General features: G+C 41.8%; 1 protein-coding gene across 12 annotated transcripts in view; it reads right to left on the reverse strand.

Annotated features, from left to right (window-relative positions):
- The window catches only part of AUH (AU RNA binding methylglutaconyl-CoA hydratase), a 362,269-nt gene that overhangs the window by 319,609 nt on the left and 14,954 nt on the right, over window positions 1-27,706 (reverse strand). For 10 of the 12 annotated variants that reach the window (XM_045043299.1, XM_045043298.1, XM_045043296.1 and 7 more), the window contains one exon: window positions 5,818-5,904. The exons of the other annotated variants lie outside the window; for them this stretch is intronic. In XM_045043299.1, coding sequence (XP_044899234.1) covers window positions 5,818-5,904 — 87 coding nt within the window. The remainder of the gene's footprint in view (window positions 1-5,817; window positions 5,905-27,706) is intronic. 12 annotated transcript variants of the gene reach the window in all.

A 27,706-nucleotide genomic window follows, 5' to 3' on the forward strand; every position in this document is an offset into this window, starting at 1 on the left:
CACAGGGTAAACATACAAAAGTGAAACACTATTCCATATACCAACAATGAACAAGTGGAATTTGAAATTAAAAACACAATACCACTTATACTAACATGCCCCAAAATAAAATACTTAGGTATAAACCCAACAAAATATATGTAAGATCTCTGTGAGAAAAACTATAAAACTAATGTATGAAATCAAGTAACTAAATGGAGAGATAGTCCATGTTCATGGATAGAAAGACTCAATACTGTGAAGATGTCAGTTTTCCCCAATTCGATGTACACATTCAATGCAATCCCAATCAAAATCCCCACGTTATTTTGTGGCTATCAACAAACTGATTCTAAAGTTTATATGAAGAGGCAAAAGACCCAAAATAGCCAACACAATATTGAAGGAGAAAAACAAAGTTGTGGGACTGACACTACCCAATGTCTAGACTTACTATAAAGCTACAATAATCAAGACAATGCGGTTACTGGCAAAAGAACAGACAAATGGATCAAGGAACAGAACAGAAAGCCCAGACACAGCCACCCATAAATTAACCAATCTTCAATAAAGGGAAAAAGGCAATACATTGGAACACAGATAAATTTCCACAAATGGTGCTGAAATAGTAACATCCTCATGCAAAAGCAGGAATCTAGACAGACAGGCCTTATGCCCTTCACAAATGTTAGCGCAAAATGGATGACAGATCTAACTGTAAAGCACAAAATTATAAAATTCCTAGAAGATAACATAGGAGAAAAGCTAGATGACCTTGGGTATGGCCAACTACTTTTTAGGTATAACACCAAAGCACAATCCATGAAAAAAAAAATAAGATGGACTTTATTAAAGTGAAAAACTTAGGCTCTACAAAAAAATGTCAGGAGAAAAAGAATACAAACTACAAGCTGGGTGAAAATATTTACAAGATATTCTGATATCTGATAAAGAACTATTATCTAACATACAAAGAACTCTTAAACTAAGCTGTAAGAAATACAAACAAAATAAGAAATACAAACTATGCATTTTTGTAAACAAAAATAAGAAATACAAACTGGGTGGCTCAGTCGGTTAAGCATCCGACTTCGGCTCAGGTCATGATCTCACGGTCACGGTTCCTGGGTTCGAGCCCCGCATCAGGCTCTATGCTGGCAGCTCGGGGCGTGGAGCCTGCTTGTGTATCTCCCTCTCTCTCTGCCCCTCCCTCCCTCCCTCTCTCTCCTTCTCTCTCTCCTTCTCTCTCTCTCAAAAACAGACATTAAAAAAAGAAAGAAAAGAAAAGAAATACAAACAACTCAATCGGAAACTGGGCTAAAATCTTAACAGACACCTCACCATAGGTATACAGATAGGAAATAAGCATGTGAAAAGATGTTCTGCATCATATGTCATCACAGAAATACAAATTAAAACAACGAGATAACACTACAAACCTGTCAGAATGGCCAAAATATGGAACAATGACAACACCAAATGCTGACAAGGATACAGAGCAGCGGAAACTCTCAGCCACTGCCGCTGGGGACGCATCACAGTACACCCACTTGGGAAGAGAGTCAGGAAGGTTTTTATACAAAACTAAACACTCCTGCCATGTGATTCAGCATTTATGCTCCTTGGTATCTTCCTAAAAGACCTATGTCCACACAAAAACCGATACATAGATGTTTGCAGCAGCTTTATTCATAACTGTCAAAACTTGGAAGCAACCAAGCTGTCCTTCAGTAAGTAAATGGACAAATCAACTGTGGTCCATCCAGACAATGGAATACTGCTCAGCACTAGAAGCACATAAGATATCAAGGCATAAAAAGGGAGAAAACTTTAATATGTCTTACTAAGTGAAAGAAGCCCGTCTCAAAAGGCTCCATGCCGTATGATTCCAACAGTATGACATTCTGTAAGTGCAAAACTAGGGAGACGGAAAAACAGGTTGTCAGAAAGGAGAGAGGGGAGAACATACTGAGCACAGAGAAGCGTTAGGGCGCCAAAAGTACTCTGTGTGACACCAGAATGCTGGATCCACGTCATTATGGATATGTCCAAACCCACAGACTGGACAACACCAGTGACCCTCATATGAACTGTGAACTCTGGATGATTATGACGTATCAGCAGAGGCTCATGAGCTGTCATGAATGTACCGTATCGGTGAGGGATGCTGACAACAGGGGAGGCTGTGGGTATGTGGTGGCAGGGAGTATGAGAGAAATCTCTGTACCTTCCCCTCGATTTTGATGTGAACCTAAAACTGCTCTAGAAAAACAGTCGCTGGGGGAAAAAAAAAAAAAAATGTTGAGCAGCTGTGAAAGAAACCATCATGGCTCTGCAAAACCTAAGATATTATCTGTACCTTTAAGTCTGCCTGCCCTGGTTTAATATATTAAACGAGTAGATTAGATCAAAACACTTAGCTTCCATCTGCCCCTCAAAATCTCATTAAGCCACCACAAAGGACAACTTAAAATGTCATGTCCAGTGTAATGTTCTAACAAGAACCATCGCTCATAAATATTGGGGAACTCATGGGACAGAAAAATATAGACTGGATGAGAATCCAAAACGGAAATGCCACAGCTACAGTCAGTCACTGAGAAGAAAATGCCACTGCAAAAACAGGAACCAGTCTTCATTTTAAAAGTCCCAGAAAAATTCTAACTTCAAAATTAATAAAATGGAAAGAGGCTTGGAAGAAACATCAAGGTGATATTCACAACTGGCCCAGCCTCAGCCACTCCTCCTAGCATACACATAAAGTTAAAGACAGGGTCAGCTTCCACCTCCAAGACCGTGCTCTCTGACCAACATGGAAACCAAGTCCATGGTCTGCCTCAGGAGACCTGGGATCTGACCAGAGCAGCACAGGAGAGCCACCAGTGACGGCAGCACGGGATGAAAAACAAACACAATACACAAATATATTCTAAATTTTTTTTTCAACGTTTATTTATTTTTGGGACAGAGAGAGACAGAGCATGAACAGGGGAGGGGCAGAGAGAGAGGGAGACACACAATTGGAAACAGGCTCCAGGCTCTGAGCATCAGCCCAGAGCCCAACGCGGGGCTCGAACTCCCAGACCGCAAGATCGTGACCTGGCTGAAGTCGGACGCTTAACCGACTGCGCCACCCAGGCGCCCCCAAATATATCCTAAAACTTAGCTCCAAAAACAAACAAACATCCAAGTAAACAATAACAAAACCGCACAAGACCCCAAAAAGATATTACACGGTCAAGTTCCACTAACCTTTGAAATAACAGAGGACTTCCCTGTACAGCACAGAAAAGCTAAGGTCGTTCTGTGAAGTTCAACAACCTTGACATCAAACCAGAAAAGGGTGACACACAAAAAAAGAAGCAGAAGATCAATCTCATTTATGATGATAGCAAAACATATAAAAATGGAACCCAGCAGTGTATATCAAAAACCACTATAACCACTAACCACAACGACCAGGTAGGGTTTCTTCTAGTCATACAAGGCCAGTAGAGCATTATAAATTGTATGATTACATGATATAGGAGATAAATTCTAATATATACCAATTAAAGGTGATCCTTACACAACAGGTTTGAACTGTGCTGGTCCACTTATACATAGGTTCTTTTCAATAAATACAGTACAGTACTGTAATTGTATTTTCTCCTCCTTACAATTTCCTTAATAACATTTCATTTCCTCTAGCTTACTTTATTCTAAGAATATTATTATTACAGTAATATTAGGAATATTATTATTAAAGTATTACTACTTTGTTGTGAGAATATATATGTAACATACCGAATATGTGTTAATTGACCATGCTACCAGGAAGGCTTCTGGTCAACAGTAAGCTACTGTAGCTAAGTTCTGAGGGAGTCAAAAGTCATACACAGATTTTCTACCATGTTGGGGTCAACATCCCTAATCCCCACATTGTTGAAGGGTCAGCTGTATGAAAAAAAAGCATTTGACAAATTTTAACACCTATTCCTGATCAAAAGATAGCAACAAATTCCTAATAAGATGAAATGGAAGGAAACTCCCTGAACTTCATAATTACTGGCAAAATATTAAAAGCATTCATCAAAGTCAAATAAAGATAAGGATGAACACAGTCCAGCGACTGAATATTGTACCGCAGGGTTCAGCCAAGGTAAAAATACAGGGAAAATATGTAAGATTAAGAGGTTGGGAAAGTAAAGACAAAAACAGCATTACTTATAGATAATGAACTTTCATCTGGAAAGCACAAAAAAATTAACTGGGAAATATCAACAGCCAGTAAAAGTAATCATCAAGCTGGTAGGATATAAAATAAGCACTTAAAATTTAGTAACTTTCCTATAGAACTACAATAACCAGACTTCAACAGAAATAAGAGAAAAAGTGCCATTCAAAGGAATAAATGGTATAAAATAGAAAGAATAAACTGGGGGGTTGGGGGTGGAGGAAGACACGAGACCAAGCAAAACCAAAGCGGAAAAAACTTTCTTGAAGGACACTAGAAAACCAAATGACCCCTACACAGACAAAATGAAACCCATACACATACATCATGGATGGAAAAATTCAATACCATAAAAATGTTAATTCTTTCTGAATAAGACTTAGAGAAATCCCAATCACAGTCCCATGACAGTATTTTTCCTCCTTGTTTTAAAAATAATTCCAAATTCATTTGGAAGAACTGATGTGTAGCAATTACCAAAGAAACTCCTCAAGGAAAAAGGCAAAAGAAGAATGAAGAGAACTTAGTACCCTCTAGATATTAAAAGTTTTCCATTGAAATACTGGAATTGAATCAGGGGTGCACATTAGGAGACAACATCTGTAACACACTTAACAACAAAAGACTACTACAAAGTGGCTTTTAAATAAATAAGCATAGCTAATAATGCTACAGGAAAGAGGAGTATGGATGTGAAAAGGCATCTGCAGAAGGGAAGAGGCAGGTCTAATTTGAAAAGAAAGAACATCACACAAGCATCTGGGGAAAAGCAAATTAAAATGCTAAGATGTCCAAAAAAGTAATTAATTAAAACAAAATGAAATAAAATAAAATGCTAACATCTTTTTTTTTTGTTTTTTTTTTTTTTAACCTTGGCAAACTTAAAAGTAGCAACATTAAATGCTGGCAAATTATGAGGGAACAAGTTCTGTCATGTAATTGATGGGAATGTAAGTTATTACAATCTTTTTGGAATATAACGTGGTGAAAAGGATTAAAACTGTAAAAGAAACACATGATACTTAGAAGTGCAATCCCATGTTTGGGAATCTACCCTACAGATACATGTACTAACGCTCTCAAAGACTTAATACAAAGACATCCACTGCTTTGCTATAAATAACAAAAATGGAAAATAAAACCCCTACACATTAATAAAGTAATTTACAGTTTTGGATAATACAATGTTACGGACTACTACACCACAATATATTAAAAAGTGTTAATAATAAAGTTAATATGTACCAAGACACAAATATTACCCAGAAGTCTATAACTCTAAGAAAATGGTACGATCCTATTTATGTAAACAACAAAACAACTCTGGATCGATAAATGTGTGTCTATGCAATCATCTAGGAGATATTCTCTTTGTTTTCCAATAACTACCTTCCTATGCCACGTCATCATACATTGGAGGCATTTTTAATTACAAAATATTGTTCATTATTTGCCAAATCAAACACATTACATGCCGTTTTACAGCAACCGGCTACAGGTCCTGGTTATCTAATTACGTAAGTATTTTGGCCAAAGTGTACATATAAAGACAACGTGCAGCTTTCTCAATCTGACATTTGAGGTCATCTGCAGCATGCCAAAAGGAGTGTAGTTGAGCTTACCGATCTCATTAATCACCGCTCTTATTTTGGAGACAAAAGGACCGACTTCACTGGGATTCATCTTGACTCTCTCCTTAAGGTCGGCACCTGCAAAGTATTTTATTTACAAATACAATCGAGTTATACACAAAGTTTCAAGGCAATGAATTGAAAACTTACTTAAGATTCATCTGTCACTTGAATATCAACTTAAAGACCAGCATGAGGAGGAATAAAATGCCCGTTCACACATCTGCCATGTACTTCAAGCAGTGGTTCTCAAACTCTGCAGTCTCAGGGCCCTACGCTCTGAGAAGAGACCTACTTTAGATGATATCTACCGACAGTTACTCTATCAGAAACTAAAACTATGAAGTGTCCTAAATATTTATCCACTCCTTTAAGAATACAAATAGACCCATTCATATTGACATAAATGACTACAGACTGGGGCACTCCCTCCGCTCTTACAAAGACACTGGCAGTGTTCACCCTCCCCTTGTCTCTGCCCCATCAGGGTAAACGTCAACCCTGTGAAAAGGGCTAATCACTGTAAAAATCAGTCTGACTTCATGGATCCCCGCCCTGGTGACCGCAGATCATGTTTCAGAATCACTGGCATGAACGTATGAGCAAACTGACAATTTCATAATTATGAGCTTATCACAGAATCATACATTTGGAACAGAAAAAAATAAATGCGTAAGGGATCACTTACTCTGCGGCTCAACAAAGGCATTCTTCCTAATGATGTTAAACTATACGAGAAAAGGAAGGCCCCCATTTAAATGAACAAATACAAAACAAAGTAGAATTACAGCACAGAAGGTTTTCACTCAGCGACCGACTCTCTTATACATCCATTATAAAGTAATCATGACTGGATGTAGCACCAGTTCCCAGCCCAGGCTGCACATTCTGAGCCCATACACTTCCTGTGGGAGTGTGAACTACCATGCACACAGCACATGCCCTACAATCCATCACTTCTAGAAACCTCAAACATATGCCCAAGGAAAGAAGTACAGCAGCACCATTCAGTGCAACATGTATAAAATAACAAAAAAACTGGAATTAATCTCAATATCCATCAGCAGGATCTCTAATAAAAGATGTATTTTATATAACAGAATAATACATGTTCGGCATGAAAACCAAGAAATCAGAGCATGAATATGGATGAATCCGGATGTTGAAGAACATATAATTATGCAATTAATATAGAACATTAACATATATTACATTTATATATTTAACGATATAAATTATTATTATATATTTACAGAAAGACACAGGATAACCATTTGCGCAACTCTTTTTTTTTTTTTAATTTCTTAACGTTTATTTACTATTGAGAGACGGTGAGAGACAGAGCATGAGCACGGGAGGGACAGAGAGAAGGGGAGACACAGAATCCAAAGCAGCTCCAGGCTCCAGGCTGCCAGCACAGAGCCCGATGCGGGGCTCGAACTCACAAACGCGAGATCATGACCTGAGCCGAAGTCGGACGCTTAACCGACTGAGCCTCCCAGGCACCCCTGCATAACTCTTTTTAAAAGAATTGCTATTTAGGGGGGCGGCTGGCTAGCTCCGTTGGTGGAGCATGTGACTCTTGACCTCGGGGCCGTGAGTTCAAGCCCCACGTTGGGCGTACAGCTTACTTACGTACACATATACGTACACGAGTTAAAAACTAGTAAAGAATGCTACTTCGGGACATAAAATATGCATGGGAATGATAAATACCAAATTTGGTTGGTGGGGACCTCTGCAGGGACGGAGACGGAGGTGACTAGCAAAGGTCACAGAAGACTCCAATCTTGTTTGTAACACTGTATGATCTACGTTAGGTGGTGAGTATTCACGGTCAGCCTTTAAACATTTCTGTGTGCCTGATACACATGTTCATAACTGACTTTTTCCAGGAAAAATTAACATTTAGCATCAAGGAGAAATGTTTGCAGAGGCAAAACTCTAGACCAGTAGGATGTATTTGTCGGAAGAAAAAACCGTTCGACTCACTGCCGTTTAGCCCTGAGAACATAATTTACACGTTGCTCGGTGCCGGCTGGCTACTCCACATTGGCTAAGAAAAGCAGCCGAACCCAGTGCCGTGTCGGGGAGCGGAGCAGATGAGAGAAGGGCCGAGGCAGCGGAGAGGAGGGCGCCGATGGGGCACACAGGGGCTCTGCGTGAGGCGGTCCTGAAGGAGCCCCGGGGAACCGCATCGCGGGATCCACCAGATCCTCCAACGTCAGCGTGGGCTACACCACGAGGGGGCCCTCCGGCACACCGGCCGGCGGGGCAGTGGGGGCTCTCAGCGGCACCCACGCTTTGAAATTCACACCCAGCTCTCCGAGCCTGGGTGCGGAGGCCATGCCAGGAGCCAAGGGGACCTCGGCCAAGGGGAGCCAAGGGGACCTCCTCTGCACCCGTGGAGCCCATTCACGCACACGAGTCCCAGCAGGCAGAGCTGGGAGCCTCCGTCTGGTTACTGAGCACAGCCCTAACCCACACAACTGTGGGAGACTTCCCTGGGAGTCACAATTTGTTTCAGAAAGAATTACCTTTCTCCATGGGACATTAAACATCTGTGACCCAGAGACCACTTTTTGGTTTTGCTTTAGACACGTGCCCTGCAATCTCGAACGTTCAGAACCTAAAAGTACAGTTTCGCTTCTATCCCTCCAGATGACAAGTTCCTCGGTTGATCATATCCAGTTTTATCTGAGGGCTGGCGTGTCTCAGTGCTTTCACTTTTTAAATCCCCCAAGTCCATGACCGCTCACCTCAGCTGAGCCTCTGTGCTGCCGGGCAATCCTACTGTACCTCCCTACACCGTTCACTGTCGTGTTCATCTACAGCCCATTTCCTAACTCCTCTCTCTCCTTAAACCTCAAACCTCCTACCCAATCCTGACACCAGGTTACTAAGAAAGCAGAAGTATTCAGAAGAAAACCTTCACCCACACCCACCACCAAATCTAACCACCAGGATTAAGCCCTTACACACTGCCCTCCCTCCTTTCCTACAGATGACCTAACCCGTGACGAAGCACCCCGTGCACTAGATTCCACCCCTCCTGTCTGTTCAGGGCCATCACTCCAGCAGCTGTCCTCTTCCCGGCTGACATCACCAATAATATCCCTCTCTACAGAACCGTTCCCATCAGCTGCATTAACGCTGTAACACTGTTCATCTCAAAAAAGCAAAGAGAATTATGTAGACTTTCTCTGCCAGCTTTAAAGAAATAGCTTATTATCAGACGAATTCTTTCACGAAATCCTAGATAAAACACATTAAGACAGCTGTTTGAGGGCAACGCAGAACAACCAAGGCAGACAGAGTGTAAGTTTCTAAACAATCTCACGGGAATGGGGGGGGGGGGGGGGGAATCGGAGCTCAGGGCTTGCCAAAGAGGAACGCTGCAGTCTTTCACTTGGGACCTCTCAAAGTTAAATATAAAACAGAGTAAACACAAAGAAAACCATATGAAGACCAACTGCTAAAAACGAAAGACAAAAAAAAAAAGAAAATTAGAAGCTGCCAAAAAGAAGAAGACTGACAGCTGACTTCTCAACAGAAAATGAGTGATATCTCCAAAGTGGGGAAAGAAAATAACTACCCACCTAGAATTTCAAACTAAGCAAACCCATCCCCCAAACATGACACACACAGGCAATCTGTCACCAGCAGGCACACACTGACAGAAACACCACAGGGGCTTCTTCAGGCAGATTATGAGAGTAGAGTTTAAAATCTTATTTTAATTTTTTTTTACATTTATTTATTTATTTTTGAGAAACAGAGCGAGACAAAGCATGAGCGGGGGAGGGGCAGAGAGAGAAGGAGACACAGAGTCTGAAGCAGGCTCCAGGCTCTGAGCTGTTAGCACAGAGCCCGACGTGGGGCTCGAACCCACAAACTATGAGATCATGAGCCGAAGTCGGCTCAACCGACTGAGCCACCCAGGTGCCCCTATAATCTTATTTTATACAACTCCTGAGAAACATGCCTTAAAAGATAAGGACACAAAATGGCTAAAGTGAAAGGTTAAAAACCAGGCAAACACTAACCGAAAAGGAAGTGAAGTCATCGTTAATACCTGACAAAAGAGACCTCAGGGCAAAAAATACCATTCAAGCTAGAGGTTCACTTTATGATAATAAACATGATGACCCACTAAAAGCCATAGGAATTCTAAACTGGCATAAAATAAGACAGCCCCAAATGTATGAAGCAAAAACTGATGAGCCAAAAAGAAAAACTGACCCGTCTACAATCACGGTGGAGTCAGCAAACCCCCATGGCAATCAATAAACCAAGTAAGCAAACACCCTCGTTGAACATCCCTACCAAGAAATAGGAAATAAAAAAAAGAATTAATCCCCAAGTAGAAGAAAGAGCAAAAACTGGAACAAGAAAAAAAAAAGTTTTTATGTTTATTTATTTTGAGAGAGAGAGAAAGAGAACGTGTGCTCACAAGAACCCGTAGAGCAGGGACAGAGAGAAAAGGAAAGAGAGAACCCCAAGCAGACCCCACACAGTCAGCACAGAGCCCGACATGGGGCTCGATCCCACGAGCCATGAGATCACGATCGGAGCGGAGATCAAGACTCAGATGCTTAACCGACCTAGCCACCCAAGCAACCCTGGAGCAAAATTGTTTTGAGAAACAGAAAACAAACATGCAGGAGAGAAATATCAAAGAAATTGCTCATTTGGGGAAAAAAAAAAAAAACCTAAAACAAATGGTAGGACTTTTAGTGAGACTGATCATGGTGGGGGCGCCTGGGTGGCACAGTTGGTTAAGCATCCAACTTCAGCTCAGGTCATGATCTCATGGTTCGTGAGTTCGAGCCCCGTGTCACGCTCTGAGGTGACAGCTCCGAGCCTGGAGCCTGCTTCAAATTCTGTGCCTCCCTCTCTCTCTGCCCTTTCCCTTGCTCTCTCTCTCTCTCTCTCTCTCTCTCAAAAATAAGTAACATCAAAAAGCTTAAAAAATAAAATAAATAAAATAAAAAAAGCCTGATCATGGAAAAATCCAAGAAGGCACAAACCCCAACAGCAAGAATGAAAAGGAGAATACTACTAAGGCTTTTACAGACATTAAAACAACAAGAGTATTAGTAACAACCTTGGCCCAATACATTCAAAAAGGTACATGAAATGGACACATTTCGAGAAAAACACAACTTATTAAAACTGACAGAGAAAATCTGAAAACACAAACACATATTAAAGAAACTGAATATGTTTATTCAAAACTTTCCTGCAAGAAAACCACACGCCCCTGTGGCTCCAACAGTATATTCTCCCAAACATAATGAAAACAACTGGGGGCACCTGTCTGGCTCATTCAGTGCTGTGTGCGACTCTCGATCTCAGGGTTGTGAGTTCGAGCCCCACATTGGGTGTAGAGATTACTTTAAGAAAGTGAAAACCTAAATAAAAAAAATTTAACATCAATCCTACATTTACATGGAGAATTGCAAAACAAACACTGGATAAGAACATTATAAGAAAAAAACATGGCAGGCTAATCTTTCTCATAGCCTCAAAAATTCCTAAACAAAATATAAGTAAATCATACCTAGTAGTAACATAAATAAAATACAATATATCAAGACCCAGTTATATTCAGTGCAATACTGAAGACTGGTTTAATGTTAAGTGTTTTATTTTATTTTTTTTTTAATTAATAGCATAAAAGTGAAAATCATACAAACTTTCAGCAGGTGCAGAAAAAAGTAGTTAAAATTCACACTCATTCTTTTAACCTCTTGAGGTAGAACTGACATGAAGTAAAATTCAGTCATTTTAAGTACACAATTCAATAATTTTATTAAAGTTACAGAGCTGTACAGCCATCTAATTTTAGAACGTTTCCATTATCATAAAAAGACCCCTCACACTCACCTGCAGGCACTCCCCGTTCCCACCTCCACCCCCTAAAACTTTGCCTTCCACTATTTTCCTAAAACTTTGCCTTCTCTGCACATTTCACGTGAATAAACTCGTACAATACATGGTCTTCAACATGGCAAGCATAGTGTTTTTCACTATGAATTAGTATTTTTTTTTCTTTTCATTACTGAATAGTATCCCCTTGTAGGGACAGAGAAAACCTTTGTTTCTCTGGTCATCGGCTGGTGGACACTGGGGTCTTTCCACCTTTGGCTGTTAGGAAAAAATACTACCAAGAGCGTTCGCGTACAAGTTTTCGTGGATACAAACGTTCTTATTTGTCTTGGGTAGACACGAAGGAATGGAATTGCTGGGTCATATTGTAAATTTCTATTTAACTTAAAAAAAAACAACTGTCACTGTTTCTCCACAGTGGCTGCACCCCTTCACCTTCCATCAGCAATACGCAGGGGTCCCTGTTGCCCTTACAGGGTCACCAACACCAGTCTGCTCTTTTTTTATTACAGCATTTTGTGAAATGGTATCAATTACGGTTGTAAATCTGTATTTCCCTAATGACTAATGAGGTTAAGTATCTTTTCATGTGCTTGTTAGCCATTCATACAGGTCCTTGGTGAAATGTCATTTCAAATCTTTTGCTTATTTTTTTTTTTTTTTTGTACTGGATAATTTGTTTCCTTCTTATTGAGTTGTAAGAGTAATATCTTGGATATGAGTCCTTTCTCAGAAATATGATTTATAGGGACACCTGGGCGGCTCAGTCAGTTAAACGTCTGACTCCTGATTTTAGCTCAGGCCATAATCACAGTTTGTGGGTTCGAGTCCTGCACTGGGCTCCGTGTATGGAGCCTGCTTGGGATTCTCTCTCTCCTTGTGCCCCTCTCCTCACAACTGTCTCTCTCGAAATAAATAAATATTTAAAAGAAAGAAATATGATTTCCAAATATTTTCTCCCCATCCATGGCTTGTCTTTTTACTTTCTTGATGTTTTTTGAAGTTTTAATTTTAATGAAGTTCAATTTCTCAACTTTTTCATCACACGTGCTTTTGCTGTCATATCTAGTCAACAGTCATTCTTAAATAAAAGTTCATAGCAAACTAGGAAAAAAAAGAAAATCTTTTTTAATCTGAAGGGTAATTATAAAACATCTGTAACTAACATCACCTTTAAAGGCCAATTACTGTAAGCTTCCTCCCAGAGATCAAGAGTGAATCAAGGATGTCCTTTATCACTTCTAAAGACAGTCGCAGATGTACGAGTCAGTATAATAAGAAAACTTTTTAATTATAGATCAAAGGGAAAAAATGAAACTGTTGTTATCAGCAGATGGCTTAACCAAACGTGAAGAATAGCCAAAAGAATTTAGAAATCATGGAAACAAAAGAATTTAGTAAGGTTGCTGAATACAAGTTCAACATATAAAAATCAACTGTCTCTTTATAAACTCACGAAAGAAATTTGTGAAATTTTAAAAAAACACCATTTATAGTAACATTCAAAAATCAAGGAGCCAAGGAACACATCTAATAAAAGATGTAGAAGATCTTGACACAAAAAAACTAGAAAAATCTTCTGAGATAAATTAAAAACTAAATAAGTAGAGGAACATATCATGCTCATGTATTAGAAAACTTCGTACTGGGGCGCCTGGGTGGCTCAGTCGGTTGAGTGTCCGACTTTGGCTCAGGTCATGATCTCACGGTCCGTGAGTTCGAGCCCCGCGTCGGGCTCTGTGCTGACAGCTCAGAGCCTGGAGCCAGCTTCGGATTCTGTGTCTCCCTCTCTCTCTCCCCCTCCCCTGCTCATGCTCTGTGTCTGTCTCAAAAATAAATAAAAACATTAAAAAAAATTTTTTTTAAAGGAAAACTTCGTACTAAAATATGTAAATTCTCTCCAAATTAACAGAGTCACTGAAGTTCCAATCAAAATCCCCACATGTCTGGGAAACGACAAGTTGAAAATGCAAAGGGCCAATAAGTAAAGATACTTCTGAAGAAGAAAAAGTTGGAGGATTTACACTACAACAGAAAGATGCTATTATAAAGCTACTGTAATTAAGAAAATGTGATACTGCCTCAAAGATAAAGACCAATGCAACAAACAGCAAGTCCCAAAAAGACCCAGTTGATTTGTGACAGACACTTCAGGGACCAGATGGACTTTCTGATACATGGGGCTGGTGCCACTGAACGTTCGTGCGAGAAAAAAAGATTCCTGACCCTTCACACCACACACACACAAAGGAATCAATTCATGGTAAATTATACAGCCTAAATGTGAAAAGTAAAACGATCAGACTTCTAAATGAAAACTTAAAATACCTTCAGGGAGTCTGCATGGCTCAGTCGGTTAAGCATCTGACTCTGCATTTTGGCTCAGGTCGTGATCTCACGGTTCATGAGTTCAAGCCCCACATAAGGCTCCGTGCTGGCAGCGTGGAGCCTGCTTGGATTCTTTCTCTCCCTCTCTCTGCCCCTCCCCAGCTCCCTCTCTCTTTCAAATTAAATAAACTTTAAAAATATTTTTAATAATAAATAAATTAATTTAAAAAATAAAAATATCTTCAACACTTTGGTATACACACAAGTTTTAAAAGATTTCCCCGTAGACTCAGGAAAAAACTGGACTTCATTCAAATTAAAAACTTCTCAGGGTGCTTGGGTGGCGCAGTCGGTTAAGCATCCGACTTCGGCTCAGGTCATGGTCTTTCAGTTCTTGAGTTCAAGCCCCACGTCGGGCTCTGTGCTGACAGCTTGGAGTCTGGAGCTGCTTCAGATTCTGTGTCTCCCTCTCTCTCCGCCCCTCACCCTGTCACGCTCATCTCTCACCCTCTCCATCTCTCTCTCTCTCTCTCTCTCAAAAATGAATAAAACATTAAAAAAAAAAAACTACTGTTCATCAAAAGACATCATTAAGAAAATGAATATGCACATGAAAGAATGAAACACAAGTCCTCCACATAGAAAGCACTGAATAAATGTCAAAAAGAAAAAGATAACCCAAGAACAAAAAGCAGGCCAAAGATGCAAATACTTCACAAAAGAGGACGTCCAACTGGCTAATGAAGAGATGACAAGAAACACAACCGGATTAATTATCTAGAAAACGCAAATTAAAAACACAGACAGCTTTACAAGCAATCCATGGCTAAAGTGGTAGGGAAGGTAGAGAGCAGTGGCACTCTGACTTAATGCTGCTGGGAGTAGAAACTCGTAAAAATCACTTTAAAAATCCCCCCCCGCAGAGGTGTACGCCCACCGAGATGCAGGCTGCGTACAACACGGCGTGTTCACAGAAGCACGCTTCGGGACAGCTCAACCCTGGCGACACTCCGAAAGCCCATCGACAGCAGACACACAAATTGTGAGACATTCCCACAAGGAACAGGACTGTACTACCCACTCCCAGATGAACAGCGTAAACCAAATCCCACCAACACGGTGGGCGCCAAGTCAACCTCAAAAGAGTACACGCCGGGTAATTCCAGTCACATAAAGTTTGACAGTAAGCAAAACTAGTATTTGGTGATTAAACCAGAATGATCCCCAGTATGCTCGGGGGAAGGACGGTTCATGGACTGTGGCAGGGTGGTAAAGGTGACGTCCATTTCTTATGTCGGGTGGTGACTGCCCAGCCCAGTGCGTTTCACAGATCTGTATTACACTTGAGACTTGTACAGTTTTCTTCATATATTATAATTCAGTTAAAAAGTTTGTTTAAAACAAATTCCCAACTCCATACGTTCTACCTGCTCCAGCCACCACCAATTTCTCTCCTCTTTGTCAAAGCCAAACCCTTCAAAAGGTTTGCCCTTTCTGTCTCCTACCCTCGCCTCTTACACTAGGTCTTTCAAGCAGAGGAGACAAAGAGACAGTAAAAAAATAAAGAAATAACCACCAAAGGAAGTGGTAAACGTCTTGGGTGAAAAAAAGAACAGGAAAGTGTCGACCTAACGAGGGTGTGGACCACGCTACGGTATTAAACAGTGTGATCGTACTGGTGTTACTGAGAAAGTATAATAAATCAAGAAGATCTGCTTTTCATGTTACTGAAAATGCAGTATTTGGTTCTAAGTTACATATTTTTTTAAATTTATTTTTATTTTTTTATTTTTTTCTGTTCCCATTCCTTGTTTTATTTTTTATTTTTTTATATATAATTTGTTGTCAAATTGATTTCCATACAACATCCAGTGCTCATCCCAATAGGTAAGTTACATATTTTTAATCATATTATAGTGCTACTGCAGTTTCCGTTCTATTGCAAACTCCTTTCATCTAAATATATAGATAGGTAATACACCGAGTAGACAATGCATGGAGTTTATTATTAAACAATTTTGAGAAAGTACCTATTTACTTAAATACTGCCCCCTAAAATGTCCTCTCCTAATTGTTTTATATAAATTTTATATGAATTTTTTGCTTATTGTTTTATATAACTTCTGTCCTGTAAATATGCTTTAAGATTACTACACATTAAATTTCTACTTGTTTAGGGGCGCCTGGGTGGCTCAGTCAGTTGGGCGTCCGACTCCGGCTCAGGTCATGATCTCACGGCTCATGGGTTCGAGCCCCGCGTTGGGCTCTGTGCTGACAACTCGGAGCCTGGAGCCCGCTTCGGATTCTAGGTCTCCTCCTCTCTCGGCCCCGCCCCCACTTGTGCTGCGTCTCTCTGTGTCTCTCAAAAAATAAATGCAAAAAAAAAAAAAAAAAGTCTTTTTTAATAAATAAATTCCTACTTGTTTATATCTGCAGTGGACTCGTCCTGCGAGCCTTTACAGAAGTTATGAGAAACACTAATATTCTTTGTTTTGCATTTTAGGATGTTTAGCTTCCTTGGGCCTCAATAACCAAAGGACTGTAAAGCCCCTCAGTCTCTCTCAAAACTCCAACATGCTCCCCAACGAGTGGCACCATCCCTCTCGAGTGCTAAGGCTTTAAGTAAGCCAATGGTCTTCAACCTGTTTGGTTCCCAATACAGCCAAAAAGAGACATGTACACATTTCATCACGTGAGTTTAAGCAGCTGCAAAGACGGCAGTGCGCTTCAAAGCACCGGCATCCATCCCACAGGAGAACCTAGATCACCGTCAGCGTGTCCAGTGGAATCTACACCCCACAGGGATTGGATTCGCAGAAACCATCCGGGTCTAAAACACGCAAACAAACCCTTGCTTTACAGTAAGAAACTTTTTACTTACAGTTTCTTTAGGAACTGGTGTCTGCCCCACTTTCCTCTAATTATTTTTTCTGATGTAATTAGTGTGGATGTGTGAAACACTTCTACTGGTTACTGTCACATCTCTTTGCAACAAAATATGTACATGGACTGAGTTATTTTTTAGAACAATCTGGCTTTTTAAACGTGTTTTTGTTTGTTTGTTTACGAGAGGGGAGGGGGCAGAGGGAGAGCCCAGCACAGAGCCCGATGCTCACAACTGTGAGATCATGACCCAAGCCCACGTCCAGAGTCGGATCCTTAACGGATCGAGCCACCCAGGCGGCCCTCATATTTTTAAAAATCCCCTTTTTGGCAATGTGGAAGCTTTCTCCCCGTCTGGCGCGAGGCAGCAAAGTAAGATCAGCACTGACTTGTGCAACACAAGGGCAAGCAGGAAAGAACGACGGTAGAGAGTAACTGCGACCCACAGAGCAGCCTGAAAAGTTTCACGGAAGAGCACATACCAACCAGATCCGTGGTGAACTAGCTGTGCCTCCCGAGTGCCCAGAAATGCCCCCGCCGCAGTGTGGTGGCTCACCGTGTGGAGTCGCAGTCGCGACGGCGCAGTGGCTGGACCACAGGGATGGAGAAGACCATCTTCCCACCTGCGCACCCTGTCGGCGGCAGTGCGCCGTTCTACTCCATCACCTGTGCCCGGCACCGTTCCCCCCCCCCCTACGTTCTGCCCATCTAACGGAGAAGAAACGGCAGCTTGACGTTGCCTTGCCCTCCACGCCAAGAGACGCAACGCCTCACCATCTGCACGGCGTGGTCGTGCAGTGGTGGAAGCCGACATCTCCCAATTGCTCTAGCAGGCACGCGCCTGTGTCCATCCAGACGCCGCGGTCTTCCCCGCCCCCACTCCAAAAGGGCTCTCATTCCCCCCATTCAACCAAACATGGGCTCAACATGCCCACGGATGTGCAGGCAGCTCCACCTGTGTCCTCACCTCCACGCGGCACCGACAGAGCGGAGGCCCCCAGGGACCCCGGGAGGCTCCCTCTGACAGGAGTCGTCTTCTCCTTTCCTGCACGGCTCCCGGGTGGTGCTCGTGCCAAGGTCAGCCTGGAGGCACAAAGGGACCTAGGCAAGGATCTGGGTTTTTCTATTTCCTCAAAGAATGTACATGAGATTGGAATGCTCTGTTCCATAAATTTCTAGGTAGAACGTCTTCCTGCGGTCACCTGGCCAGGTGTTTTCATTGTTCTGGGATCAGCCAAGTTTTCTACTTCTTAAGTCAATTTTGGTTAAGTTTTATTTGCGATAATTTATCTATTTCACCTAAAATTTTCAAATTTGTTGGCATCAGTTATTCTTAACATTATCTTACCAGTTTAATGTCTGTGGAATTTATATATACCTGGGGTCTCTTTTTCCAATCTGAGTATCGTTTCTTTGTTCTCTCACCCTTGCTTTAATCTTGCCGGAAGTCTGACCATTTGAGTTTTCAAAGAGCCAGCTTTGGGCTTTATTATCCTCACTACTTACTATGCGTTTTCCGTGTCGTAAGTTTAGGCTCATGTTCAGTTCCTTCCTTCTGGCCTTCCTTTTTCCTCAGAGCGACATGTCCGTTTACCATGCCCAAACCCAAAACTTCCCTTCTACCTGGCGTCCCAGGCTCTCTGGCTTACTGGAAGGCTTCTCCCCTAAGGTGATGCCACTGTTGTCTCCCCTGCAGAATCGCGGTCAGCTCCAACACTCCACGCCCACCGTGGTAAGATCTCCATCTTCAGAAGGGCTCATCAACCCCTCATATACTTCCAACTATCATCACATTCCTATGAACTATTATGGAATAATTTCTTGAAAATCTGTTCATCTGTATTACTTTTAGAAGTTTTCTGTAGCGTCCCCTTCTTTTCTCTTTAATATTTCTCCTTGGGTAGTATAGTGTTATCCCTTCTTAGTGCTATTTAAGCCACCTTTGTGCCGAAGGCTCAAGACTTTTCTCCTCGGCCTGACTTCTTCCTGCGCCATCAGTGTTCTGTATGCAACCGTCCAATGGAGGCTTTCACTTGGATTCCTAACTGGCATCTCCAGATTCATGGGTCTAAAACAGAAGTCTTGATTTCTCTCCAACCATCGCTGCCCAAAACCTCCCCCTCCCCCAGGCCTTTCCGTCTCAATCCAGGGAACCTCTCTTCTCCTAACAGCTGAGGCAAAAACCTAGGAGGCATCTCTGATCTCTCTTGTCCCTTTATTCACACCCAATCAATCAGCAGTTCCTGTTGTCCTCCGTTCGGAATACAGCCCCAGGTTCTGCACCTGCTCCCGGGGAACCCCAGAGAACCCCTGCGCTGGGCCACCTGACTGCTACGTTAAAGCCCACACTCTTCAGAACTGCTGTGTTGTCATAGGGGATGCGACTTTGGGGGCTGCGTTTGGCTTTATGTGGGTCCTGTGTTGGCAGAAAAGCGGAAACCACTGGCCACGGGCAGAACCTTGGGAAGCAAGGAGTCTCCAAGGGCAGGCAGAGGAAGAGCTGTTTGCCAAAGAGAATGAGAAGCAGGAGATATACTACTAACTGAAAAAGTGCAAAGACCATGTATAGAATACTACTCGCCTAAAACAGAATGGAAGTAGCAACACAGGCACATCCTTAATTTTGCAAAAGAAACATGTGACGCATAAACTAGGAACTAATGAGATTCATTAACGCCCTCGAGAGTGGGAATGTGGTGGAAGGGGCTGGAGGGAGGAAGTGGCCAGTGACACTTCTGTGCACAGCTCTGACTTCTGAAATCACGCTGATATTTCACATATTCCAAGTAAAAGAAACAAGAGGAAACCTAACTTTATTTCCTAGGAATAAAGCATTAATTACACTGAACAAGAAGTAACACAAATAACTTTCAATAGTGTTTTTACTCTACACCCTCTAGTCTAAAGATATAAACACTCTAAATCTTAAACTCTAGTTAGAAAGTGTGTTTATCACCGTGGTATCGATCTAGCCACTGTGAAACTATTTTCTGCTATTACACACTTGAACAAATGAGTAGACACATTCCAGATAATGTAAGTGTAGAGATGAGCGTGAAGCCAATGGTGACGAACAGGAAATGGAGTTATCAGCATGCACTTGCGGCTTCGGATACAGAAGCACAAACAATGGTATGAGTGTACGTGTGTGTAACGTAAGGGTACTTTTCTACCCATGGATCTTAGCTCTATCTGGCGCAAGGGCCTTGAGTCAAAGAGCCCAAGGGACAATGAGCACAGGTGAGCACCCAGCTCTTGGCTCTTAAACACCATCCCCACCAAAGGGAACCGAAAACTGCCAGCTTTGACTATGCTGGACTAGCCCTTCAAATACATGAAACTTCTTTCAGATGCCGATCAGTAAGTAGTGACACAGTGAAGGGGAGGCCAGTGACTGCTCCAGCTTTCTAAGGACACTTTGCAGGATGGGGTGCAAGGCAGGGGGACCTGGACAGAGCAAGCAGACTGATCTGGCTGATAGAAGCAGATGGGAGTTCAGGCAGACTGGGTGGCTGATATTTACAGAAGAGGAAACCAGACAGGAAAGAGTCACTCAGAGAAAGCGCCCCAATAATCTGCACAGGTTCCCTCGAGCTTTAAGCTGAAATGCCCATTCACAGGCAATTATCAAGGAAAGAACTGTCCATGTTCCAACAGCAGGAACTGGAAACTGCACAGAACACCCCGGGCCCCCAGTAAAGACATCAGAAGCTTTTCAAAGAAACCTCGAAAGGGTCAGGCAGATCCTCCGGGAGAGCGGTCATCTGCTGCAACAAAACAAGAGTTTAAGAAAAACACCAAGTAGGGGCGGGCCCACCTGATGCAAACATTCACCAATCTCAGACATTTCAGAATTCAAGAGCAGAAAGTCACCAAAAGTTTATAGTCAGGAAGAGATAACAAGTGAAAGCACATGATACTATTACAAACGTTTTAATGAATACTTTATATCGGTATTTAGGGTATTTATCATGTTGCCTTTACTTTTATTTTAGAGAATGTGAAAATACTGACTACCGCCATCTCTCAAACCTTATTTTGCCCTGAACATCCCAAACTATTCAAATGGAAACTCTAATCAAGGGGTTTCCAGGAACCTGAACGTCAAGACCCTGTCAAGACCCTGACTGGTCGCAGCTGGGGAACCCAGCGCTCACCCAAACGACTGCATCGCTGCACATGACATTGGTACGAGAAGTACGCATTGTAGAGCCTTCTGCAGGATTGTTCGTCAACCACACAAGAGAAAAGGGCACTTTCACTGTATGTTTAGAGACACGGCCTCCACAGGCCAGGCATGTAGCATCTTCCCATGGAGCTCAATGGACCTCAGCCTGGCTTCTCTAGCCATAGGTGAGGGCCCAGGGCCCGGGGAACAGACTTGGACCAGCAAAGGGGAGAAAGAAATTGAGTCTGGACCAGGGCGGGGGAAGCTCACTATAGACTGCAGGCCGGTCTGCACCCAGTGTTTCTATGGCCCTCGAGCTAAAATTGGTCATTCCTTTTTTCTAAAGCTTTATAAAAATAAATGTTAAAAAACTGTCATATATTTGTGTGTGTGTGTGTATGTGTGTGCGCATGTATGTATATATATATACATATATATACACATATATATATACACATATATATATACATATATATATATACGCATATATATATATACATATATATATATATACACACACACACCTATGACAAAGACTATGAGAGGCCCAGAAAGCCTAAAATATCTGGCCCTTTACCGAAAACTTTGCTGAACCCTAGTCTAGACGAAGTCTGGCTCCCAAGGGAACCAACCCCTCAGAAACCAAGCTGGGGTGCTAAACGGCAGTAGCCAGAAGCAGACTCCTGAACACTCCATCTGTTTCTAAGTTTAAGCTCTGCCTTCCAGCTGCTGCAGCCGCACGGAGCCTCAGCCACGGTTACAAGTTCGATTACCCCCCAGCTCTCCGGTGCCCTCGTCCTCGCCAAGGGCGCGGGACCTCACTGGGCAGGGCTGGCGAGGGGCCTAAAGACAACGGCCCGGGCCAGCCTCCTCTGCAGGGGCCCGTTCTCCCCTCTCCCCAAGAGAGGCTCTGCTCCTCTGAGACGTGCCTGCAATTTAGAAAGGTCAGCTTAATAACAGAACTTGAACAAGTCACTATTCTTCCCCACAAGCCACCTACACATGGACTGTATCAAAATACAAGCTCACTTTACTTAACCATGACACTCTGCCAGTTTTACCTCCTCAACAACCACAATCTTTCAGTTCTTGGTCCCATAAGTTCAGTACCTTCGACGGTCCAGGCACCGTTCTGACAATGGGTCCCTGCCCTAATTCCAGGGAATCAGAGGGTCTGCAGAAGCGGCCCGATCACAAAATCACAAGTAAAAAAAATACGTTCTGGAACCGAAAAGCGCCAAGAAGAAGCTAAAATAGGAAACTGTGGCGGAGGGTGGGGGGAGCAGGGAGGGCTGCTTGGGCCAAAATGACAAGGGAACAGCTCCCTAAGGAGATGACATTTGTGCAGAGGTCTTTCCAAGCTAAGGGAACAGAGGGTCTGACAGGAGGAGTTCTGTGTAGCACAGGCCAAGGTGGGGCGGAGCAGAGGGAGAAAGAAGGTGGGAGATGGGGCAGCAGGGGGGAGTGGCCAGAGCGGCAAGACCGTATAGACTTGGTCTCAGTTCCCTACAAATAACTGCCAGCTCGGTGGCATCATCCTCCAGGTCTGGGTCGGAAGTGTAAGCCGGAGGCCGTCCACACTCCTGGGCTTGCGGCCCCTTCCCTGCACCTCTACAGCCTTCCCATCATCCTCTCTCCTCCTAGGTTCCAACCCTCCCGCCTCCCTCTTATACAGACTCTATCCTTACACTGGGCACACCAAATAACCCAGGGTGATCTGCCCCTACCGCCACATAAGGTCAGACGTATTCAGAGGTTCCAGGGGTTAGGGCATGGACAACTTTGGGGGGCTGTTATCCAGCCCACCACACACTTTCTTCCTGAGGATTACTTAAAACAGGACTGGGCTGTGTTGTGGGGGGACATGCTAACGTGCTACAGTGGGACAGGGGTGGACTCAGGGATGTATCAGCAGAGTACTACTAATACATACTTCCTATTTCTTCAAAGGAAATACTACCTATAGAGCCTAAAATATTACTTGGGAATTTTTTTTTAATGGAAATAGGGTTAGAAATGAATTAGCAACAGCCAAAAATTACTTCTTCAGAAAGGCCGTGGGTGCTCTTGAGTCCTTTTGAATGGCACCTCTGGCATGCTCAAATGAAAAACTTAAAATTAATTATAACATTAAGAGCTTATATTAGGAAAGAAAAAGGGTTTAAAAATCAATGAACTAAGCTTCCACCTTAAGAAGCTAGAAAATACGGAATAAATTAATACCAAAGCAAATAGAGGAAAGAAAAAAAAACAGAAACTCAAAGCCAGTTCTTTGAAAAGATCAACAAAAACAATAAATGTTTTATCAGAGTTTAAGAAAAAGACACAAATTATCAATATCAAAAGTGAAAGATATCACTGTAAGTTCAGTCGATATTAAAAAGATAATAAAGGAATATCATGAAATTATGCCAATAAATTTGAACACTGAGATAAAAACAGATAATTTCTTTACGACACAAACTACCCAAACTTAAGAAGAAACTGACAACTTGAACAGCCGTATGACCACTAAAGTGATTAAATTCACAGTTAAAAATCTTCTCACAGAGAAAATTGGACCAGATGACTCGGATTTTACCAAACAACTAAATAAGAAATAATACCAATTCTATTCAACCTTTTCCAGCAAAACAGAAGAAATGAAATTGGAACACTTCCCAATTCATTTGATGAGACCAGCAACACCCTCACACCAAAAACAGACACAGACACTACAAGAAAACTACCCCTCATCAATTTCCCTCCTAAACACAGTTGTAAAATTCCTGAACCGAATTGTAGCATACCAAATCCAGCAGTATATAAAAACAGGAACACATCATGACCAAGAAGGGTTCATTCCAGGAATACAAGGTTGTTTAATAGCTGAAAATCAATCGATAAGTACCCATTTTAAAACACTGGGAAAAAAGGTATCATCTTAATAGATGTAAAAGAAAGAGATCTGACAAAATTCAACACTTATTCATGATAAAAATAAAAAAAACCCCAACAAACTTGGCATAGAACTGTTTTCAACCCAATTAAAAGCAAATTTATGAAAATACTACAACACACATTATACTTATTGGTGAAAGACTGAATGCCTTCCCTCCCCAGCTGAGACAAGGCCAGGACGGACGTTCTCATCACCTTTATTCAGCACTGTAATGAAGGTCTCAACTGATGTAATTAAAAAAAAAAAAAAAAAGGCCAAAATACTAAAAAGGAAGAAGTAAAACTGGCTACAGATGACTATCTACATAGAAAAATCCCAAGGAATCTACAAAAAAAAAATGATTCGTAGAACTAAAAAGCGAGGTTAAGAAAGTTGCAGGATACATAGTTAATATATGAAAATCAACCGCATTTCCACATGCTAATAATAAAAAACCAGAAGTCTAAATAAAAAATGCCACTTACTGTAGCACCAAAAAACATGAAATACTTGGGAATAAATTTAACAAACATGTCCAAGACATGTACCCAGTAACTGACACTGAACAGCATAGACAGCCTTGGGTATAAATCACATGTATATGGTCAATTGATTTTTTAGGAAGGTCCTAAGTTAATTCAATGGAGGAAAAGTTAACCTTTTCAATAAATGGTGCTAGAAGAATTGGATATGCACATGCAAAAAAGTTGTGTTTTTTTTTTTTTTTTTAACCCTGTGGTATAATACAAAATATATTTGGTCTTTTTCACAGGATCCTGGCACAGAGCTCTAAAAATCCTTGAAATATCCTGAGTGATAGAAGTGTTTTTATTTTTATTCATAATGAGCCCCTCTCAACAACACCTGAGTTTATGCTAATGAGGTGACTGTTGGAAGGCCTCTGAATGGCTTCCGGATGGAGGCTGGTCACCAGAAAGACCAAGCCATAGTTAGAGGGTTGGGATTCTCAGCCCCACCCCTCAACCTGTGGGGAAGGGAAGGGGCCAGAGATTGAGTTCAATCACCAAAGGCCAAGGTTTTAATCAATCATGGCTATGTAATGGAACCTCCATAGAAACCCATAAACAATGGGGTTCAGGGAGCTTTCATACTATTGAACACATGTGTTAGGAGGGTGGCAGGCCCAAAAGGGGACATATTCTCAACACCAAATTAGGGGGTGAGGGGAGGGTCTCCACACCAATTCTCCAATTAGCTATACCAACTGAGTGTCCAACAATTTAATTCAATCTTGATGCTAACTCGACATTAGTACAGACCCTATAGGTTAAGGGCTCAGTCCCACGAGACTGCTTTCACATCACATGCCAGTCACTAGTCCCAGGAAGCACCCAAAATTTTAACTGACAAGCTATGAATTCAAAGGTCTCCAAAAACTCCTCCTCAGGTTCACTAATTCACTAGGATGATCCACAGAACTCAGGAAAACCCTTTACTTACATTTACCAGTTGATTGAAAAGGATACACCTCAGGAAGAGCCCAACAGAAGAGATATACAGAGCAGGGTACAAGGAAGGGGAAACATGGAGCTTCCATGCCCTCTCTGGGTACACCACCTTGCCAAAACATCGATGTGTTCACCAACCTGGAAACTCCCCATTGTTTATGGGGTATTATAGAGTTTTCATTACATAGGTACAATTGATTCAATCATTGGCCTTTGGTGATTGAACTCAATCTCCAGTTCCTCTCCCCTCTCCAGAGACTGGGGGGAGTAGGACTGAAAGTTCTAACCCTCTAATCCCATGATTGATCTTCCTGGCAACCAGCCCATACCCTAAAGCTATCTAGGACCCCTGGAACTCCAGACTTGAATCAACTCTTTAGTATACGAAAGGCACTCTTCCCACTCAGGAAATTCCCTGGGTTTTAGGAGTTCTGTGCCAGCAATCTGGGGCAAAGACCAAATGCATATTTTATTATACCACAATACCTAAATCTACATCTTGCAACATAAACGAAAATTAACTCAATGCATCAAAGGTCTAAATGTAAAATATAACAACTAAAAAAAGTTCTAGAAGACAACATAGTTTGAGAAAGTCTTTGTGCTGTGGAGGAAGAAAATATTTCTTAGTTCACAAAATAAGTACAAGCTCCATAAAATACAAATGGATAAATAAAACTTCAAATAAAAACTTTAGTTCTTCATAACAAACTGTTAAGAAAAAGGCAAGTTATAGAGTAGCAGAAAATACTTGCAAAACATACATGGGATAAAGGCCTGGTAGCAGGGATATGTAAAGAAGTCTACAACTCAGTAACAAGACATTCTGATAAAAACAAGGGGAAAAGATCTAGCTGAACACTTCACCAAAAACAAAAACAAACAAACAAAATACATGTGACAAAAAAGCACCAGAAAAGATGCTCACAACCATTAGCCATTACACAAAGTCAAACTAAAACCACAGTGACATATAACCACATGCCCATTACGATGCCTAAAATTAAACTTAAAACGGACAGCATCAAGCGCTGGCGGGGACGTGGAGCACCCAGAAGTCTCATACATTACTGGTGGGAATGCAAAGTGGCAGTCACTCTAGGAGACAGTTGGCAGTTTCTTACAAAATGAAACACAGGTATGAACTAGGAGACAGTTGGCAGTTTCTCACAAAGTGAAACACAGGTATGAAAACCCAATAATTCTACTCCCAAGTATTTATCCAAGAGAAATAAAAACTGTTCCCATAAAAAGACTTGTATGTGAATGTTCACAGAAGCAGTACTCACAAAAGCCAAACTACTGGAAAAACCCACAAGTAGATAAACCGTGGGCTATGCATACAACGGATCACTCAGCACATACAATGAACACGCCGCACTGAAACAAGACTACTGCAACACATCACACAGTGAACCTCAAAGCATTATGCTAAGTGAGGAAACCAAAAGCAACCATCACCTAGAGTAGGACTCCATTTAGGAGACACTGTTTGGGTTTTTTTTTTAAGTTTCATTAAAACTTAAATGTCTACACCCAGCATGAGGCTGAACTCATGACCCTGAGGTCAAGAGTCACATGCTCTTCCTACTGAGCCAAGCCGGGCGCCCCAGAAGACATTTGAGAAGAGGCAAAACTATCAGAAGAGCAAGGGAAAGAGGGGTCGAAGGGGTCAGAGTTGGGGAAGACACTAACAACAAACGGGCACGAGGAAGATTTTTAAGTGATGAACATCCTCAAGAGACCATACTATGACCATGGTCTAAATATCTGCCAACACTCAGCAGCTATATACTTAGAATCAGAACTATTTTTTTTTGAAGTTTTTATTTTATGTAAGTAATCTCGACGTCCAAAGTGGGGCTCAAACTCACAATCCCAAGATGAAGAGTCACACGCTCCACTGACTGAGCCAGCCAGGGGCCCCTAGAATTGGCACTTTATTGCAAGTAATTCCGTATCTCAATAAAATAGATTATTTTAATTCAAAAAAACTGCTAGATAACAACAGAACCCTATGCTACACTATTAGGAATCTGTGGGCATCTACCCTTTTACTTTATTTATCAAACTTCCTAGGGGACTGACATTTAAGCACATAAATACAACTTAGCCTGATATTCTGAAACAGGATCAAACGGAGAACTTCACTAGTCAGAGGCCCCACATGACATCTGTCTCCGCTTGAACAATACGCACAACATTCAATAAAGCATGTTG

Source organism: Felis catus, chromosome D4, assembly GCF_018350175.1.
Source record: "Felis catus isolate Fca126 chromosome D4, F.catus_Fca126_mat1.0, whole genome shotgun sequence".
NCBI lineage: Eukaryota > Metazoa > Chordata > Mammalia > Carnivora > Felidae > Felis > Felis catus.